The sequence below is a fragment of the Petromyzon marinus genome, chromosome 33 (genome assembly GCF_048934315.1).
Source record: "Petromyzon marinus isolate PM22_M1 ecotype Great Lakes invasive population chromosome 33, UKy_Petmar_22M1.pri1.0, whole genome shotgun sequence".
NCBI lineage: Eukaryota > Metazoa > Chordata > Hyperoartia > Petromyzontiformes > Petromyzontidae > Petromyzon > Petromyzon marinus.
The window spans coordinates 6,571,307-6,593,896 of record NC_133699.1 but is presented as its reverse complement, the minus strand read 5'-3'; the positions used below and the strand labels follow the sequence as shown (position 1 = coordinate 6,593,896).

The window sequence follows — 22,590 nt, the reverse complement described above, 5'->3', positions numbered from 1 at the left end:
TTTCTCCAACAAAGGGCCAATGTACCTAATTGTTATTTAACGTTACATTTTGGACGTGGAAATAGACCATTCATTTTGTTAACAAAGTAGTCACAACCATCATTAGACCTGCTTTGCCAGTACCAAAATATAATAGGGTTTTTCCCCTTTTTTCTGGCAACAAAACTGAAACCTTTTACAAGGAATCATGTGTGCATTAACCACAATACTTGTGGTCAAAATGCAAAGAAAAACACACTGATAATATTTGCAATATATGCGTATGCCTTTTGGCATCCTCTGGTCTCGCACCAATTGGGTCGAGGCTCAAAAGAAAGCCGTCCCTGGTGTGGACCAATCAGTCTCAAGGACAATGCATATATTATCATAGTGTGTTTAACATGTCGGCTTTCGCGACCAATATTATTCATAATGAAGGTTTTTGGGTTAGATCGCCTTATCATGGATTATCATAGTGTGTTTTTTGTTTGCATTTTGACCACAAGTATTGTGGTTAATGCACACATGATTCCTTGCAAAAGGTTTCAGTTTTGTTGCCAGAAAAAGGGAAAACCCCTATTATTAAAGTAGTCACAATAACGTATATACTGTGGTTGTGGTGGCGTAGCTATCGAGTGTGCAGGCAGTGCAACTGCACCAGGACCCACAGGCCGGGGCGGCAGGAGCCAGGCTACGACACCTACGTAGGGTGCAAAAGACGTTCAAAATACAAATATTTTAGCCCAGTAGCTCTTAACCTTTACTGCAGCCTTGCAGTAAAGGTTAAGAGCTACTGCTCATGCCAAGAACGCTATGCCACTGCTTCATTATAAATTTGTTTTTAAAACTCACACAGATACGATCGAACAGCATTGTTCCTTCCAGACGCAGGCTTGTGAAACGTGTACCTCTTTATCACTGTCACCGTCCCCTCGCACCCTCAGAGTCCCCTCCAGGTAATTCTCACGACTCGCAAGGAAGGTTCCCTGGACAAACCGGCCGGAGCGCACACCTTGCTGCAGCTGGGACAGCGGGAGATGTTCGGGGAAGATTACCCGGGACTCCACCACATCCTGCACACGTACACAGCACACGCACGGCACATGCACGCGTCAACAACAATTTTGCAACCGCCATCACGTAACGAGACGAAGGATCCAGTCTGATTTATCTCAGAGCAGTACGGCCATCTGTGTTAGAGAACGTTCCACAAAAGCAGATATCATAGAGCTACCTCTAGAGTTTCACCCTTCCGTCTCTGCTTTTTGCTAAATATTCCACGTTATAAATCTAGGATTTATTTGATTGATTGACCATTGCTGGTGAGGATGAGACGTTCTAAAAGGGAGCTGTTTAACACGTATTCTTTCGCGACCAATATTATCCATAATAAAGGTTTTTTGGGTAAGAGCGCGTAAATGTGTGTAGTTAACCCGGTACAGCCAATTAGTAAGGTTTGCTACGTAAAACAAAACGTGTCAATTAGTTACTACTGCAGCACGCCAGTGTATTGGAGAGTAAACCCACAACACTTACAAATCGAGTATATCGTTTCCCTGGCAATTACAACCAGCGAAACGTCGTACTCAGCGCAAGGCAAGTGTCCCTTTCTTCAGTGAGGCAGCTGGATGCAACGCGGAAGTGAGGGGTCGGACAAGGGTACAGGCCCGCACCATAAATATGAGGGGGGGGGCAGAGCTGATGCACGCATACGGAGTCTCACCTGCTCCGAGGCCAGTGCCAGACGGTCAATCAACTCAGGGTTGTCCAGCAAGCTGCGCACGTATTCCTCCACTGGGGGTACACAGACACGCGCAGATAAACGCAGACATTATAATTGGCGACACGATTTACCGGACGATTTAGAGTGCCACCCAAAATGTAAATTTGTTACTTTTCAAGTCATGCCTGCTGGATTTATTAATTTTCCTGTTTAACTAAAGCACTGTTTAACAAGAGGCACTACAGACTTGATTCAAAGCTTTCGTGACTGCAGGAATTACTCTTTGTTTTTTTTTCGGTAAAGTCACGTATAAATAAGAAATAATAAAATAACATAATAGCGTACGACGTTTCGGTTGCAACACAAGCAGCCATCATCAGGTACAGAAGAGCTAAATTTACGAGAGAGAGGAAACACATAAACCCAGATGTATATACATACACACAAGTAGGGGGGAACTAACACAGATACAACAGGGGACACAGAGAGAGAAGCATACCAAACAAACAGGGTTTAGCAAAATTTGGAAACCATATAAAGCAACACAGACGGTCGGTCAAAACACAATTAACGCATAGTCTGGTTGATTACGCTATTTCAAAGATTGCTAAATTGCAAGTTAAGTATGAAATTTAAAATACAGACCGCGCACACACACATAGACATCCAAGTAGAGTGAACCAGCACAGACACGCACACAGTGAAGTCGCCTTAAATAGGCAGAGAAGGTAAGGCTGAGAGACAATGGGACAATTTAGCATGAGGTATGCATGGAGCAAAGGGGGTGCAGCAGCACACACTCGGAAACACCAAGGCCCACACACAGGCAGAGACAGCACAGAGACACAAATCCAAGCCAAGACACAAAGGCAGATACACAAGCAGAGACAACACAAAGACACAAACCTCATACCTCCCCGTAGAGGTGGTTCAGACTTGATTCGAAGCTTTTGTGACTGCAGGAATTACTCTTTGTTTTTTTCGGTAAAGTCACGTATAAATAAGAAATAATAAAATAACATAATAGCGTACGACGTTTCGGTTGCAACACAAGCAGCCATCATTAGGTACAGAAGAGCTAAATTTACGAGAGGAAACACATAACCCCAGATGTATATACAGACACACAAGTAGGGGGGAACTAACACAGATACAACAGGGGACACAGAGAGAGAAGCATACCAAACAAACAGGGTTTAGCGCCCGAAACGTCGTGATTTGTTTTATTTTATACCTATGTTACTTTACCGAAAGAACCAAAGAGTATGTTTAACTGTGTCTCTGTGACTGTGCGTGTTTAACTGTGTCTTTGTATTTGACTGTGTCTGTGGTGCACGTCTTTGTTGCCCTTAATATGGCTGTCTGGGTAGCGAGTGGTCGCTCAGTGGTTAGTTCACTGTGCTACGAACCCAACGGCCAGAGTTAGATTCCCGCTCACGGCCAACATCAGTGACAATTATCTGAACCGGTCTTGGGCCTCCCCAGGTGGACTCAGTCTCAAATGAGTACCTGGTGCGGTGTGTAAACATCTACACTGGGGAGACAAAGGCGGCCGGGCGTGTTGCTGGGCACCCACCCCGTCGTGTACCGTGGCCGACCTTCACAGAAGTTGCCCCAAGTTGGTTGAAGGCCACACAGGGAATTTTTTTCTTTTTTTTAGTGCATCCACCGCGACCTGGCTGCGAGGAAATTGCTGGTAACGCATGGACACATCGCAAAGATTTGCGACTTTGGGCTGGCACGGGACGTCCAGACTGACCCCAACTACATGGTGAAGGGCAATGTGAGTCCTTCACCTTACTTAGCATCATCAGCATCATTATCAGTATCGCCAATGTCATCACCATCATCGGGATAGAAGGCCCATCACTTTAATTGTACTCAATGTTTTTATTTTATTTTGCACAGCCCCTAAGAAAAAAAGAGTGGGGGTGCTGCCACACACGGTGGTTCAATGGCTCTCCCACCCTGGATTTGCAATCCAGAGGTCGGCAATTGGATTCAATCTCCCTGCTCTGCCGACAGTTAAAAATATGGGGCAATTTCACAAATCCCCTTCCTCCTCCCCCCCCATGTGGTACACGGGGTAACTGGCCCAGAATAACAACCTGTGGTGGTGACCACCAGGCTAACTACACTAATTACAACATGACTAGCTACGACAGAACAGGACCACAGCTCGGGTCCCAGTCCATGTGTTGGAGACTCGGTAGAACGTAGACGTAGACAAAGGTTTCTTCAGGATGACCAACAACGCCGGTCCCTCTGGGGGACCCAGCTTATATTCTCTGTGGCGTGGCTGGCTCCGCCCTTGGCCACGACCACCTTCTAGAATCATCGAGCAGCAGGATCTGGACCCCAACCACGTGACCACCCCTAGCCCCCACTTGGGGCCCCTTTGTAGACTTAACCGGTCACGTGTCCTCTCGGGTCAACCAGAGTGCCATGGCATTTAGTAACCCGTTTCCTACGGTCGGCACTCCCACACCCTATCCTGTTGGGTTGGCACTGCACGCCAAGCGTGATGCCATCCAGCGGGATCAATCAGCGCTGACCGAGCCCCTCTAGGGCCGGTACTACACCCACACCAGAGTGGTATCCGCGATGTCAATACACCGCACGCCGTGCCTCTCTAGGCCCGGCACTACACAGTGCCATCCCGTGATGTCACTACACATTTAACCCTTCAGGGTAGTGGAGGGCTAGATGACGCTAATTTGGCCAGATGAATATGGCCTGACGCAAAAAACGTATGACGAATCGCGATGCATCGGCCTGAACTGAATTTACTGAACGTATTGTTGTTGTGCTTGTGGCCATGCGGTCATGTCCATTAGGTGCCTCTGCCTGTAAAGTGGATGTCTTCAGAAAGCATGTTCCATGGGCTCTACAAGGTGCAGAGCGACGTGTGGTCATACGGTATGCTACTGTGAGAAATCTTATATTTTGCTGAGACAAACTTTCACTTGCCACAAACATTCGGGGCCCTGAGTACAGAAGATCCTCACAGCAGACAACGATTGTAGTCTTATCTTACACTATGATTTTTAATTGCGTAAAGTTCAGATTTAAAGCTTTCGTGACTGCAGGGATTCATCTTCTTGGTTCTTTCGGTAAAGTAACGTAGAATGGAAAAAAAAACGTAATAAAAAATAAAATTTTCACGACGTTTCGGCCACAACATAAGTAGCCTTCTTCAGGTGAAGGAACAGAACTGTCGGGACGACAGCACTTCAATGACTGCTGCTAAGATTCGCAGTGTCGTTTAAACTAGGTGGGAGAGGTAAAGTGCCTTGACAAAGGAGTTTACATATCAAACAGGATAATTTAGCATTTAAATAGCTGCGTTAAAGTGTTGGATCAGCAGGGTGTTAAAGTCAGAAATTAGCATGTAACTGGGAGATTAGCATGATGTTAATGTGAGGGATTAGCATGTGACTGGTCACGGAAATAGCTATGTTAAAGTCAAAGTTTCCATCTCAACAGAAGCATTTAGTATATGGACGCTAAAGGACTGCAACTACCCAACTATCATACAATAAACCGATGTGAAAAAAAACTAAGTAGAAACTTCATCAATATAATAAATGTACTCAATATATTCTTCAATAAATTGAGCTATAAACATAAAGTAACTGGGAATACACTACACTATCTAATGAATACCATATAGTAAACTACTAAAAACTAAAATAAAACTACATCAATGTTATCAATAAACTCTATATACTCTCCATCAGCTGAGCTATTAACAATAAGTCGTTATACATTACAATGCCATATGGCGAAAAAAATGGGTGGCGGTTTTTTCCTTCTTTCCAACGTTAGCACCACGGAGAGCGACGAGCCTCGTTCAGACGGACGAGTCCATCCATGCTCGGAACGGAGGAGGGGGGAGAAACAGCCACGATGTGCTGCTCTGTCCTGTGTTGCATTACAACCATGCCATAAACTAGACTACTATACATTGTAATGTTATACCTTCCAATCTAAACTACATTGTATAATATCGTATACACAGCCCAATGTAAGCTCTAACATTATGCATTATATTGATATGTCTCCAAATAAACTTTTTCCTACATTACACAACTATACACCGTAATATACACTACCATAGACAAACCCACCCTTGAATTACACAATGCGCTACTTTAGACTACCCTATACTTTAGACTGTAAAATATTAGACTTGTAATATTACACTATGTATTATTCTACCAACCCTACTGTATACCACACAGCTGTATATTCACTATAAAATTACAATACTATATATTGCCTTATGAATTATGTTAAACATTACAATGTTATACTATTCATTATTATATAACATGCTATAAACCAGGGGTGTCCAAACTACGGCCCGCGGGCCAAATGCGGCCCGCCATCCATTTTTAATTGGCCCGTATCAAAGTTTAAAAATATAATGGACTATGGCCCACTGTATTGCATTTCTTAATTTAAACACTAGATGGCGCTATTGTCTTGAACAAGGCAGCGTCTCCACAAAGCAAGCAATCGAAGAAAACATTTGCTCAGGGTCACCAGAAATGCCGGAACCGAAGAGACGCAAGATTGCAAGCGAGTGCAGAAAATTTCAGACTCGGTGGAAAAATGGAATGTTTTTTCATAGAAACCAAGGGGAAGTGTGTTTGTTTGATTTGTAATGAGAGTGTTGCCGTGATGAAAGAGTACAATGTACGACGGCATTATGAAACGAAACATCAGACCTTCACGTCCTACACTGGCGCCGAGCGGAGAGAGAAGGTAAAGCAAATGGCAAGCTAGCCTGCTAACGCAGCAGCAGGGTTTTTTTTCCGTGCTAACAAAGCTCAAGAAAATGCAACAATAGCCAGCAATGAAGTAGCTCAACTCATTGCCCTACACGGGAAACCTTTCTCAGACGGTGACTTCATCAAACAGTGCCTCACTAAAGTCGTGGGAATGTGCCTGGAGAAAATGCAGGATTTTAACGATGTTAGTATGTCCAGAAATAAGGTTGTGCGGCGAATTGAAGACTTGTCGGCTAACTTAAAACAGCAAGTGTCAGATAAAGCTTGTGCTTTCGATTTTTACTCGATTGCATGTGATGAGAGCACAGATGCCACGGACACTGCACGGCTGTTAATTTTTTTGCGGGGAGTTGATGAGAATTTTTGCATTACGGAGGAACTGCTTGATCTTCGGAGTCTAAAGGGGACAACAACTGGGAAGGATATGTTTTGAAGCTGTGCCAGATTCAATTAACCAGGCTGGACTTAAATGGGACAAGCTGTGTGGAATTACAATGGATGGGGCTCCAGCAATGACAGGCGAGCGCAAAGGAATGGCTTCTATGGTGAGTGCTAAGGTGCAGGAGAGCGGAGGTGAGACTGTTAAAATGCACTGTATCATCTACCAAGAAGCCCTCTGTGCCAAGATAATCCAGCTTGGCGATGTGATGAACACAGTTGTGAAAAATGTCAAAAATTATGGCCCGAGGGCTTTACCACAGAGAATTGCAAGCGTTCCTCTCTGATGTCGATGCTGAATACGGGGACCTACTCTACCATTCCCAAGTGCGCTGGCTCAGTCGCGGCTCCGTGCTGCAGTGGTTTTATTCCCTGAGATCAAATATCGACAAGTTTTTGAAAGAAAAGGGCAGACCTCTCCATGAGATCAGTGACCCTTTATGGTTGGCAGGCCTGGCTTTTTTAGTTGATCTCACGAGACTACAAGGCAAAGAGCAGCTGGTACCACAGCTGTATGTGCACATGAAAGCATTCCGTGCGAAGCTCCGTCTCTTCGAGTCACAACTGCGCAACTTAAATGTAGCGCACTTCCCCACGCTGACCGAAATCAATGCGCATTTCCAAATGCCAAGCTCTCTGCAAAAATGGGAGAATATGTGTCTGTGATCACATCTCTCATGACAGAATTCAGTCAGCGCTTCCAAGATTTTGCTGTCATTGAGAAGGAAATCACACTGTTTGCGGCTCCGTTTTCAATGGATGCAAAAGAAGTGGAGGAGAGTCTGCAATTAGAACTGATCGAAATTCAGTGCGATGATTCTCTGAAGAATCAGCATAAGCTTCTCTCCCTACCTGACTTCTACCGGAGTTTGGAAAAGGCCAAGTTTCCTCCGACGAGACGCCATGCAAAACGAATGATGAGTCTGTTCGGCTCAACATACATAAGTGAGCAGACATTCTCTCTGTTAACGCTGAACAAAAGCAGGCTGAGAACCAGAACGACCGACAGCCATCTCCGTGATGTCCTTCGCATCTCAACCACCAAACTTACTCCTGACCTGCCAGCTATCCTTCAGACCAAAGTGCAGCAGCACTGCTCCCACTGAGCGTAACATTATTCCCATTACAGGTGAGTTAAAAATATACACACCGTTTTCATTTGTTAATAAGCCCAATTACTTTATAAATTCAGTCAATTAAAGTTGATGACAATTGTTTTAACAAACGTTAGTTGATGTGTTAACAAGCCCAATAATTTATTTGTGTAATAAGGTTGAAATATCCACATCCCCTATTTGTCTTCTTGTCTCTCCCTTCATATGGACAATGAAGGGGGATCAGCACCCTAAGAACCAATCTGAGGCTGTCACTGAGAGAATTACCTGCCAACCTTTTTGTAAAAAATAAAATTAATATCTACTAATGAAGAGCTATGATGGAGGCTTTTTTTCTTCAAACATGTTCAATAATCAAACGTAATTTACCTGCATTTGATTGATTTTGACAATATTAGTGCATGAGAAGTGAGGCAGTATACCTCACGTCTAGTGAGTGGCCCAATCCTTCGTATATTTTTCTGTATGTGGCCCTCGGGAAAAAAAGTTTGGACACCCCTGCTATAAACCATACCATTGACCGTCGTGTGAAAGGTATTAAGAGGCAGTGGCAGCGAATGGACTGCGATCTGAAAGTCACCATAAAATACAATCAATTAAGTACCAAAATGGTTTATAACGTCTTTCCAATGGTTACTAAGCCAGAATCCATCTTCTCGGTTGAAATTGTTTCTGTGTTTGTATATGTGGATGGCCTCATGAACGAATCTCTCATGGTAGCCGGATGGCTTGCAGAGAACGTCCGTCTTGGAGAAGTCAATGTCATGTGAGCCCACTGAATTATAAGTGATCTGCCACGGCTGAGGTGCTCGTCCTACCGTGTTTCAAGTCTGCTTTATGTTCACGGATGCGGTCCCAGATATGTCGTTTGGTTTCTCCAATGTAACTGCTACCACAGAGGCAACTTAGTTTGTAGACGCCCGGGTACTGTATGTCTGGAACCACATCTTTTACAGACGGAACCAGATCACGGATTTTATGTACTGTGTTGAATCGGACCTGGATCTTGTGTTTATTCAGGATTTTGGAGATCTTTTTTGTGACCCCCGCAATGTAGGGTAAGGTGATGGTTTTGAATGGCTCCTCAAGAGGATCCTTCTTCATGGCTGGAGTGATGGCTTTGCGGATTGTGTAGTCGGAGTAACCATTAGCCTTGAGAGCTTGGTGTACGTGCTTAAGTTCACTGGCAATGTGTTCCTGGTCGGAAATGCATTGGGCTCTATGGTATAGAGTCTTGATGAGGGAGTTCTTCTGGCATGAATGGTGGTGGGAATCCGGTTTTAAGTAAGCATTCGTATGCGTAGCTTTCCTGTCAACAGAGTGGCTCATTGAACCATAAGGTCTCCTTTTAATTAGGACATCCAAAAAGGGTAGCTTGCCATCTTTTTCGACCTCCATGGTGAATCTGATGGCTGGGTGTATGGAATTGATGTGGTCGAGGAATTGGTTTGTGTTATGGTCGAAACATCGTGAGAATTTTTATTGTTTTATATATTTTATTATTTTGTTGTTTCCCTTCAACGTGACTTTACCGAAAGAACTAAGCATATGAATTACTGCAGTCACGAAAGCTTTAAATCAAAATTTCATTGGAAAGACGTTATAAACAATTTCAGTTTTTAATTGATTGTATTTTATGGTGACATTCAGACTGCAGTCCATTCGCTGGCACTGCCTCTTCACACGACGGTCAATGGTATGGTTTATAGCATGTTATATAATAAATAGTATAACATTGTAAAGTTTAACATAATTCATAAGGCAATATATAGTATCGTAATTGTATTGTGAATATACAGCAGTGTGGTATACAGTAGGGTTGGTAGAATAATACATAGTGTAATATTACAAGTCTAACATTTTACAGTCTAAAGTATAGGGTAGTGTAAAGTAACGCATTGTGTAATTCAAGGGTGGGTTTGTCTATGGTAGTGTATATTACGGTGTATAGTAATGTAATGTAGGAAAAAGTTTAGTTGAAGACATATCAATATAATGCATAATGTTAGAGCTTACATTGGGCTGCGTATACGATATTATACAATGTAGTTTAGATTGGAAAGTATAACATTACAATGTATAGTAGTCTAGTTTATGGCATGGTTGTAACGCAACACAGGACAGAGCAGCGCATCGTGGCTGTTTCTCCCCCCTCCTCCGTTCCGAGCATGGATGGACTCGTCCGTCTGAACGAGGCTCGTCGCTATCCGTGGTGCTAACGTTGGAAAGAAGGAAAAAACCGCCACCCATTTTTTCGCCATAGGGCATTGTAATGTATAATGACTTATTGTTAGTAGCTCAGCTGATTGGAGAGTATATAGAGTTTATTGATAACATTGATGTAGTTTATATTTTAGTTTTATTAATTCGTTTACTATATGGTATTCATTATATAGTGTAGTGTATACTCAGTTACTTTATGTTTATAGCTCAACGTATTGAAGAACATATTGAGTACATTTATTATATTGATGTTGTTTATACTTAGTTTTTTTCACATCGGTTAATTGTATAATAGTTGGGTAGTTGCAGTCCTTTAGCGTCCATATACTAAATGCCTCTGTTGAGATGGAAACTTTGACTTAACATAGCTATTTCCGTGACCAGTCGCATGCTAATCGCTCACATTAACATCATGCTAATCTCCCAGTTACATGCTAATTTCTGACTTTAACACCCTGCTGATCCAACACTTTAACACAGCTATTTCAATGCTAAATTATCCTGTTTGATATGTAAACTCCTTTGTCAAGGCGCTTTACCTCTCCCACCTAGCTTAAAAGACGCTGCGAATCTTAGCAGCAGTTATTGAAGCGCTGTCATCCTAGAGTTCTGTTCCTTCACCTGAAGAAGACTACTTGTGTTGTGGCCGAAACGTCGTGAGAATTTAATTTTTTATTATGTTTTATTTTTATTATTTTATTTCCATTCTACGTGACTTTACCAAAAGAACCAAGAAGTTGCATAGAGTTGTTGCATGCTTGGGCTCCAGATGCCGAAATTACCTTTTACAAAACGGCTACCAGTCTCATCAGATCTCAGAAGCTAAGCTTGCAGCGCCCAGCCCTGATGGTAACCCGGGGATACAAATTAATGTGGAGAAACAAATGTTCGCTTGTGACGACCAAGACTACGCCTGTCCTCCCAAGGACAGGCCTCACTGATTCCGAAGACTTTTATTTTCAGGAGGGTCCTGCCGGGTATTTTTGCAGTAGGGAGGCGATGTTGTGCTGTGCAGTGCCGGAGAGTAAGCTCATGCAGCCGGTCCACCCTGTCCTCTCTCCTCCCGTCGGGACAGGACGGTCGCAATAGCGATCAGAAACACCTTGTACGTCACAACACCGCCAGTCAATTTCTCAATCCGGAGGTCAGCTCAAATCTGTATTGTGGGCGTTCCCTTGTACTCTACTGTGTACGTGGGGCTCTGGATCCAATCCCCTGATCACCATTGCATTCACTTAAATAATAATAAATTCTCCTGGCCACCCATAGAAAATAAGAGTGCACAATTATACGTGTGATTCATCACAGGCGAGCTCACACCGGCTACACTTACAGCTTAGGGCCTCGCATTAAGAGAGGGGGGGGGGGTCTCTAAATACGAAACAAGAAATGGACACGATGTTTCGAGTTTTAACATAATTGTTTAAAAAAATTAAGATCGGTGAGAAAAAAAGACTCTCCAAAGCAGTTATTTTCATTCTGCTGACAAAAATATACAGGCATTCATAGAAGGGGCCTCTTAAGCTTAACAATGGCATAGGGCCCCAGCAATGCCATCATCTGGCTCTGCTGCCAAGTGTCATCCCAATGAAGTAATTTCCAGGTAACTTTAGCATTGGGATGCTTGGCCAATACCCAGTTACATTGTGATTGTGTGTTTTCTAGCTATGTGAGCAAACTGGATAACCCATAGAGAACAAAGGGGAGAACATAGAAAACTCCGCAAAGTGCCAGTCGGATAATTAACCAAGGCCCTTCTTGTTGCGAGGGTCAAAGATCACCGCTGCACCACCCTGCCACCTGAAACGATAATAGTTCGCTTAGAATTTTTTCGTTATTTTAGTGTGCACATTTACACGCGATAATCACATCTCAAGCATTTGAAAAGGGCACCCTCAGTGGCAACTGTTCTCTGTGTGACACACGGTTATTCAGCACCTAACCTGTAAGCAGGTCAAGTGCTGTTTGCTGCGAGCAATCCCAATTGAGTGAGTCGCAGTGAAGTTTATTTTTACATGCCAATTTTCGCCTGTGATGCTGACACACGATGGCCATACTTTATTTTAAATGTCTTGGGATCGTTTTTATTTTTTTACGTTGAATTTTAGTGAGTAAATCACGAGCCCGTTACAGTGCGCCACGGGACTGCACGTCATTCGAGTGGTGCATTCACAATGCAACCGGACCATTTATTAGTAGGGGCTGATGCGAAGGGGGGAGTGAGGCCCGCGCCCCCCCATAAACTGGGGGGGGGGGGGGGAGAGGGGGGCATTGTGACAGGCGTAGAGTTGTAGTTGTAATCTGCTCCACGTTTGTCTTGATAAAGGAGCCCTGTGCAACCTGCTCGGTGTGTGATGTGCGTGCTCCTTGGTGTGACGTGTGTGCCGCTCGGTGTGTGATGTGTGGTGGGTGTAGGAGAGGCCCCTTACCCTGGCGCATGGCAGTCGATGACAAGTTCTACCGCTTGATCTGCGATGGCTACTGCATGCAGCCACCCCCCTGCTGTCCACCGCAAGTGTAAGCCGCCCCCCCCATACCTCCCACACCAGGTTTTATCCACTGCTGGACTGATGCGTTTCTATTGTGGATGCAGGTGGCTGACGGAGGAGAGTGCGAAGTGTTTGTTCTGGGATATTCTTTGATTTTAATTGTAGTGATTCAATTAATTGATTGAACAATTGCTTAAGGGTGAATTACGTGATGTGTTATTGGCAGTGAGTTGTGCTGGCTGGTTCAGTCTCGTTGACAAGGCCATTATGAACCCTCTTAGTCTGGAATGTCCTACTTCCAGCTGTACGTGCTGTTGCGACCCACAAGACTCCTCACATACAATGAGGGAAAAAAGAATTCGATCCCCTGCTGATTTTGTACGTTTGCCCACTGACAAAGAAATGATCAGTCTATAATTTTAATGGTAGGTTTATTTGAACAGTGAGAGACAGAATAACAACAAAAAAATCCAGAAAAACGCATGTCAAAAATGTTATTAAATTGATTTGCATTTTAATGAGGGAAATAAGTATTTGACCCCCTCTCAATCAGAAAGATTTCTGGCTCCCAGATGTCTTTGATACAGGTAACGAGCTGAGATTACAACAGGGGAAGAACATGCAAAGTCCACAAACTCTCACATACACGCCAAGACTAAGATCCCCCCATGTAACAGACTGTTGGGTAAGTGCCGTTATGAGCACTTATGCAGGCCAGCACAGCATATGGGGTTTGTCTCTGCCAGTGCTGATGTTTTCACAATGCACCAAGTACTCATTTGAGGCCGAGGGTAGGTCCAGGAATGGTTCAGATAATTGCCACTGGTGTTGGCCATGAGCAGGAATTATACCAGGATTTATGGCTTCATAGTACACCTCGCTAACCCGCTGCACTAACGCTCCCCGTAAACATCGGTAACATAAACAAACAACAGCTCGTACAAATACAAGAACAAATACAAGAACCCCCCCCCCCCCCCCATAAGGTACATCGTGTTGTTTTGATTTCACGACTCGGCGCAACTCGCGAATACTCAAAGCGAGATGCTCGTGTTTAGTAAACAGGTGTCCAGTAGTCAATCCGTGTTTACTAAAATCTCGTGGTTGGTAAATTCGTGGTTGGCAATGGATTCCTGTACATGTATGCCTCTATTTACGAAAGGAATGCGTTCTTCTGAAAATACACGCAAAACAAAATATCGTAAATCGGAATGGCTTTTCCCATTAATTGAATACGAAAAACTTGCGATGTGTTTCAGACAGTCATTTCTGCTATGCTCCTAAACCCAAAATATACACCAATATTTCACAATACAAAAAATAATTAAGAACAAATATTATAACGGTTGAATAACAATCAATTTAAGACAAAAATAATTAACATCTTCAAGGAACTCACCAAAAGATCTGCATGTTGGAGTGACTGGAGAGGTGACGAGGCGTTACTTTTGCACTATGGGGATACCGTGACACTGTCGTGGATGGATGACAGCTTCTTGCTTGATGATCTCATGGCGCGTGCCATGTGATATATTGTTTCCGCTGAAATTCTATTTCGTAAGTCGAAAAGTATCCTTAATTTGTCAATTTCGTTTTCACTAAATTTCGTGAATGGAACATTCGCAAATCAAAACACAAAGATTTGCTGTACAACCAATATAGAATGTTGGGCCAAGTGCTGTCGTCAAGCACCTAATACAGAAAATAAAAAACACGTGCATTCATGCACAACCACGTACAAATACATGTGACCATTATAAGCACATGCTTTCAACAGAAATTACAAATGTTATATATTGTGCTTTAATGATTACATTTTATATTAGTGTGTCTTAATATTACACAGTAAATATCTTCAAGGACCACTCTTACAGTACCATCATCACCACCATCATCACCAAATGTAGCATTATCATCATCCCAACCATCTGTATAATCAATCACCATCTGTATCATCACCACCAAAGCAAAGACCCCCTTATAGCCCGAATAGACTGTTGGGGCAAGTGCTGTTAGCGAGTACCTGTGAAGGCCAGCATGGCACAAGAGGGGTGGGTGGCCAACGCCACGCCCGGCCGCCTTTGTCTCCCCAGTAGTGATGTTTACACCACACCAGGTACTCATTTGAGGCTGAGTCGACCTAGGGGAGGCCCATGACCGGTTCAGAGAGTCGTTACCTGCGTTGGGCATGAGCGAGAATTTAACTCGGGTCGCCGGGTTCATAGCGCAGCGTGCTAAACGCTACACTACCGCTACCCACCACCTGTATCACCATCATCTTCCAGAGTTAATACATTTCATGTCAATAGCTGGAAATGCTTGTATTTGTAATTAAAAAAAATGCATAAGTAGTTGTCACTCACTCACCCACACTCAAACGGTCAGAAAGGACTGAAAGATGAAATATCTTCAGAACCCTACATCCTGAAACTAAATTAATTATTTCAATTTTACCAAGTAAGGCCCACTAAGCTATATCGCACACTCAGGAGTCCTGATTCCACTTCTGGGAGTCTCAAGTCCAACGCCATGGAATTGTATATGTTTAAACATGTGCGTGCATGTGTGTTTGTGTGCACGTATGTGTGCATGCATGCCTTCATATGTGCATGCGTGTATGCACGTGCGTGTGTATGCACGTGCGTATGTAAAATAACTTTAGCCATGACATTTGGGATATATTAGTTTTAGGGTTAAGAGCTTTGCGCACGCAAACAGGTGGGTGTGTTAACTCACCAGTGTGTAGCTCACCTCACTGGTGAGCTGGTGTGTAAGCTATCTAATCTGTAAGCTTACGACTGTGTGTGTGCACACTAGTGTGTAAGCTCACTGATGTGTAAACCTGCTGGTGTGTGCTCTTTGGTGTGTGGCCTCACTAATGTGCAGAACATTTTGTGGAAGCTCACTAGTGTGCTTGCACACGAGTGTGCCGGTGAGTGTGAGTGTGTGCGGTGTGTGTAAGTGAGTGTGTGTGAGTGTGCGGTGAGTGTGTGTAAATGTGTGTGAGTGTGTGTGAGTGAGTGTGTGTGAGTGAATGAGTGCGGTGTGTGTGTGAGTGTGTGTGAATGCGGTGTGAGTGCGGTGTGTGTGAAAGTGCAGTCAGTGTGCCGGTAAGTGAGTGCGTGGTGAGTGTGCAGTGAGGGTGTGTGAATGTGCAGTCAGAGTGCCGGTAAGTGAGTGCGTGGTGAGTGTGCGGTGAGTGTGCGGTGAGTGTGGGTGAATGTGCAGTCAGAGTGCCGGTAAGTGAGTGCGTGGTGAGTGTTCGGTGTGTGTGAAAGTGCAGTCAGTGTGCCGGTAAGTGAGTGCGTGGTGAGTGTGCGGTGAATGTGCGGTGAGTGTGTGTCAATGTGCAGTCAGTGTGCCGGTAAGTGAGTGCGTGGTGAGAGCGGTGTGTGAGTGTGCAGCCAGTGTGCCGGTAAGTGAGTGCGTGGTGAGTGTGCGGTGTGTGAGTGTGCAGTGAGTGCCAGTGTGCGAGTGTGCCGGTAAGTGAGTGTGTGGTGAATGTGGTGTGTGTGAGTGTGCCGGTGAGTGTGTGGTGAGTGTGTGGCTTGACGTGTCTCCGTATCAGTCTTACTCAGCCACCCCCTTACTTGCCCACGCGTAGATCCGTCCTGCCCACCAGACAGCTACATGCGATTCAAATGTCCACGTACACATGACATCACATTGCGATGTGCATGTGTGACATACATGTGCCACGTGTTGCACACACTACGCACGTCCCATGCACAAAGGGCATGCCTTACAAGTGATGACCACGCGATGCAGGTGCTTGCCTTGTAGATGTCACGTACCCGTGACGCACGTGGCCCGTGCGCGTGACGCGCGTGCTCCGCGCTGCCGTGTGCTTTGACCAGGGCCGTCCATAGGGGGTGCGTGGCCCCCCCCCCCGATGCCTTCAAACTAAACCGGAAGCATTACATGTGACACTGATGTCTACACGTGGGGCCTCCCCCGAAGCGCGGGGCCCGGGATAGTGGGTCCAATTTGCCGGACACTCGGGGACGACTCTTGATTTGGCATACGCGACGCGCACGTTGTGTGCGCTGTGCGTGGGGTGACTGGCCCGATGTGCGTGCCAGGCAGGGCAAGGGGGACTGCCATTGATTTTGTCGAGACCTTTTGTATGGGTGACGAGATGAACGCCCAATTCAATGCAGGCCGCCACACAAGGGCTGCACATTTCAATGTTGAGCAGGCCCCTGTGTGTCCGTGCGTGTGGGTCCCTGTGTGTTGTTTCTGTGTGCGTTATGTGAGGGTAGCAGTGACGCAGTGATAGTACGCTACGCTCCGAACCCCGCAAACATGCGAGTTGGAGTCCCGCTCATGGCCAACACCAATAACGATTATTTATCTGAACTGGTCCTGGGTCGATTCAATCTCAAATGAATACCTGGAGCGGTGTGTGTATACGTCACCACTTGGGAGACAAAGGCGGCCGGGTGTGGTGTTGGCCACCTACCCCCTGGTATACCATGCCGACCTTCATTGGTGCTTGCGAACAGCACTTGCCACAACAGTCTGTTAAGGCTATATGGGGGATCTTCGTCTCTGTAGTGGGAAACTCGTAGGTGTGTGCATGTGTGGAGGGAAACCTGTACTGCTGTCGTACGTTGTGACCGGGCGAGGCCAATTTCCGTCCTCATGGTCGGCCACGGCGTCCTGGTCTTCGTACTGCTGCTTGTTTTTGCCTGTAATGACACCCAACATGGACAACCCCATCACCTGCGTTCAAACAAGTGTTACACAGTATGAACAACACGCGCAATAAAGCAACCACAAAGCACATACACTTTTAAATATAAAAGCACTGGGGGTCTAGTACTGTAGTCACCAATCCGTGCGTATTATTTATTTATTTGTTGGTCATTCTGATGGCAGCACAAACAGAAGCTGCATCCATAACTTCTCAATCCGCACAGTCCCAGGCCAAGGTCCATTCGTGGAATTAATACAAATATTTACTGATTAGAGGGTGTTTTTGTTTGTTTGGGTTAGATCGCGTAAATCTTAGTCAAGTTTGTCACGTAAACAAAACATGCCAATTAGTGACTATTTCAGCACATCGGTGTGTTGGAGAGTAAACCCAAAACATTTACAATTCAAGTACCGTGACGTTTCGCCTGTAACTACAACAACAACCCGCCTCGTCAGGTGACAGCCAGAGTTGTGGTGAAATCCTTCCCCTGTTTCGGTCTTTAATAGACGTAGACGGGGGATAAATGTGACGTCGTCGCTTGTAAGCAGATCCGATACGAAGACGGGGGGGGGGGTAATGTATTGATGTAAATTACAATGGATATCTGTTATTGATTGGGTTATTCGCAGTTAATCAACATACATAATTGTTACTCCTGCTATTATGGATTGACTCAAACAGCTAGCGAAGGATGCTAGGTTTAGTAATATATGTTATATATGTCGCTATTGTTAACTTTCAATCACATTTCTTATGATCACTGTTGCATTGTTTTTATAGCATTATTTTAGTAACTTCTAGAAAGGTTTAGTTTAGCCTGTTTTTTACATAGTGGACACTGTGTGTGTGCGTGCTGCGAGCTGAGTGGTGGAGGTACCTGGCAACAGTTGAACCGAGCCCGCTCGGCCTCTTCATCCGTGGCGACCAGGGTACAATCCTTACTATATTCTTGGTTCTTTCAGGTAAAGTCACGTAGATAGAAAATAATAACAATAAAATAAAAATAAATTAAAATAAAAGAAAAAAACCCACGACGTTTCGATCGCAACACGTGATGAAGACCGCTTGTGTTGCCACCGAAACCTCGTGGGTTTTTTGCCTTAACTTAAAATGTTATTTTCTATCTACGTGACTTTACCGAAAGAACCAAAAATTATGAATTCCTGCAAGTTACGAAAGTTTAAAGTAAAAATTTGACAGTCGTGTAACTAATCAGGCCTGGAGGATACAGTGGACCACGTGGTTTCCGGGGTTCGTTACCTTAACAAGTGACGTCACTTCCCTAGCAACGGTCGATCGTTACAGACGGAGGTGGACGCGCGCTCTGTGTGCTTAAAGATCGCATTCGGGAGCACACTTCGACAAAGTCGTCAGTGAACATCGATAACGTGGTTAAATTACTTGGTAAACCTCATTGACAAACATCCGTGAGGTTGAACACTTCATTAACACAGTTAACGAAATCTATTGACAAAACGTGACCATCCGTGACTTCTCGTTCTGCCTTCAAGGCGATGTCTTCCGTGAGTACATCCACACGCGCGCTGTATCAGGATAACATTAATCTGAGAGAACATCTATATGTGAATGTGTGTCTGTTCGAAATGTTTAATGATGAGGACGGTAATGATGATGGTGGTGGTGGTTGTAAGCTGTGATATGATTAGAGTCTCACGTGCGCTGCTGTGATTTTGTTGCAGGGTGGAGAGATGAGCAAGCCGACGGGAAGTGAGTACTGTAATTCCACACACAGACATACACACAGACACATGCACCTGTATACAAAGACAGATCCCCGTATAGCCTTAACAGACTATTGAGTCAAGTGCTGTTAGCGAGTTAGCACCTATGATGGGGTGGGTGGTCAGCACCGCATCCGGATGCCTTTGTCTCCCCACATTTGATGTTTATACGTTGCACGAGGTACTATTTTAAGTTTGAGTAGATGTAGGGGACGCACACGACCGGTTTTATTTATTAGTCACTGATGGTTGTGAATGGGAATCGAACTCAGGTCGATCCCCACAGACACAACTGCTCCCAACCACTCATACAGACACTGCACATAGACACAAACAAAGACAGAAATCTTGTGTATAGCCTTGAAACACTGTAGGAGCAAGTGCTGTTAGTGAGCACCTATGACGGCCGGCACCGCACACGAGGGGTGGGTTGCCAGCACCACACTTGTCCGTCTTTGTCTCCCAAGTGGCGATGTTTACACACCGTATCAGATACTTATTTGAGGCTGAGTGGACCTAGGGGAGGCCCCTAACCGACTCAGATAACAACAACAGCCCTCATTCGCCACTAAGTGACGGAGACGTCACCATGGCGCTTGTGCCAGGCCTGGTGCACTCCGAGGCCACTTGAAGTGTCGAAGGCTTGCCGACAGGAGATCAGGGGACAGACCCCAGTGCGATGGGTTGACTGACTGAGATGACTGGCAGACGCACAACCTTTGCATCCTACTGTGCCAACTTGCTGCGTTTTAGTCATCCAGTGCACCGTCTGTTGTTGTGAGCGTCGCTCCTCTCACCCTCCTTTTTTGCTTGAGGGGAACTGCCACCAACTTCCCATAAGCATCCTTCACGAGCTTCCTCCATAGAGGCAGATCTTGACACCAGTGGTACCAGTCTTTGGCAAGTCCACTTAGTTCCGTATCCTCCTGTACTGCATCAGTCCATCTCTTCTCCAGGCCGTGCCACGCCCATTTAGCCCCCTCTATCTGGAAAAACAGAGGCTGCTTGGGGATGCGGTGGCTGAGCAAGCAGGCTACATGACCCAGGCAATGCAGCCCTGCCCACCAGTGGAGCTCACTGTGAGCTGTTCACACATTCCAGCCTAGTTAAACCCAGGGTGGATCGTAGGCAGGCCAGTCTGAAAGTGTAAAGCTGGTTCAGATTTTTCATTTATTCTATCATTGGCCAAGAAGACCCAGCGTTTTGTGTCGAGTGACAGACCAGGTAGATACCCCAAAGTGTTACGAAGCTGATGAAAATTTGCCACTTTACCGATTCGGAGTGAGACCTCTGCTGCCAAACCAGAATTTTTGCATAAGCACACTATCCAGGTACGTAAACTTCTCTCTACAATTACCCCATCACTCAAGAGTAGTTGAGGGGGCGGAGTATTAAATTACACAAAATACTCAGGCGGGTGCTTAGTTTTGGTGGGGCTGATGGTAAGGCACCACCTCTTTGTCACACGCTCCAGGCTTAGCAGCAGAACCTCCAACTATTTTTCAGTGTGAGCATCAACTTCCAAATGATCAGTGTACATAACATGGTTGACCAGTAGGGAGCCATCCCTTGACCTCACCCAGGCATCAATCAGCCTCCCATTGTATCTGTAGCAAATATTAAAAAATCCACCGGTACAGCCATAAAAAAAAAAACTTCTCGAACTATGTGGTCGAAGATGATGCTAAATAATGTGTCAGCCAGAGTAGATCCCTGTCGCACCCCACTGTAAACAGGAAATTGCTCTGACTCCTGGGCACGCAACTTTATCCGGGCCTGCCCACCATCGTGAAGGTCCTTAATGATTGTGAGCAGAGGGTTAGGGACTCCGGAAATACGAGTAACAATCCAGAGCCCTGGCCTACTGATTGTATCATAGGCCTTGACCAGGTCGGCGCTGCAACACTACACATGTAACGCATGGATTTGTTACACCGTTCAACCACACACACAGACACATTTTAATTAAAACAAGTCCCTGATTTGTAAAAAAAAGAATCAGTACCAGTCATCAAATAGGCAATTGACACTTGGTCCAAAGAATATGTGATACTGTAATAGAAATACATGAATAGCTAAATTCAGAATTTAGGTTAATAAGGCATAACCCAGTGCACAATATGACATTCATGAAAAGACAAACAGTGCAACAAAGGAAATAAGCTTTCAGTCTGTATCAGACGGTCTCAGACGCTAGTGTTGAGAATGTGACATGGCAGGCGTTTAGAAACCCGCAGTGCCGGCAGATGTAAAGTCGTTACACACAGTGTCTTTCGAACAATACAACTGTCAGGTGCTTGATGCAGCTGGTGACTTTCCAGATGTGGTGGGGTATTGACGATGTGTAGAACGATGCAATTGTACTTCTTTCTCGAATGTCAGGTGTTGTCGGGCTTTGACGATGTGTAGCACGATGGATTTCCTTCAGTATCCAACGTATAGAGGTGTCTTCACCATGATAATTATTCACAGGCTTGTTGGTTTACAGTCACGTTTTTTCTAAACTCATGTGATTCATGGCACGTGACCTTGCAGCACAGTTTTGAGCAATGCCTTTCCTTCTCCAAGAGACACACATGTATCCTCTCTTTCTGTAAAACTCACTTTAAGTCTTCTTAATTTCACTTGCCATATGTATCGGCTCAATATAAAGTGACAAATGCAAATCTTAAACTTTGCTTTTAAAATCTCCACTGTTTTACCACTATACCGTCTCCACTGCTTAACCACTATACCTCTGAGTGGTTACTCAGCGTTTCAGCCATTCTCGTGCAAGGAATGACTTCTGTTGAGAGCAACCTCACATGCACGGGAGCACATGCTATCCAGCCAACATAAACATTAGGGTTGCCCCTGGCTCTCTGGCCCCTTTGGGCACCCTCCTCTTCTCCTCCCTTTATCTTTTCTAACGTAGCCCACTAATATACTAATTGTATGAATGGACCAGTGTATAAGAATTAATAGTGTATTTCTTATCCAATTCATGTTCTCTCTTGTGAAACAATGGACATCTTTTAAATTTAGCCAGACCTCCACAGCTTGCCCATAAATCCATCTTACTTTTTCTGAGATAACGGAAGTTTTTCTATGTTTGGCCTGGAGTTTCCAGACCTCGCAAACTTAATATGGCCTCCACAACCAGCCCATAATCCTAATGAAGTTATTTGGAGGAGGAGGTGTCTCCGGCACATGAGTCAACCTCCAGACCTCCCTACAGTGGTATCATTGTTACATCGGTCTCAAGTTAAGTTAGATTCCTGTCAATGGTGCCAAGTTTCTTTACCAAAATAACATACAGGAAATACGCCTTTTGGCGTCCTCTGGTCTAACACCGTTTGAGACGAGGCTCAAAAGAAAGCTGTCCCTGGTGTGGACCAATCAGTTTC

The 22,590-nt window shown here is 44.9% G+C and overlaps 1 protein-coding gene across 1 annotated transcript in view; it reads right to left on the bottom strand.

Annotated features, from left to right (window-relative positions):
• Window positions 1-22,590, bottom strand: part of LOC142929670 (exosome complex exonuclease RRP44-like) — a 42,964-nt gene that overhangs the window by 2,312 nt on the left and 18,062 nt on the right. The window contains exons 2-3 of the mRNA XM_076071375.1: window positions 1,703-1,773; window positions 888-1,052 (exon numbers count right to left, since the gene is read on the bottom strand). Of these exons, the coding sequence (XP_075927490.1) occupies window positions 888-1,052; window positions 1,703-1,773 (236 nt within the window). The remainder of the gene's footprint in view (window positions 1-887; window positions 1,053-1,702; window positions 1,774-22,590) is intronic.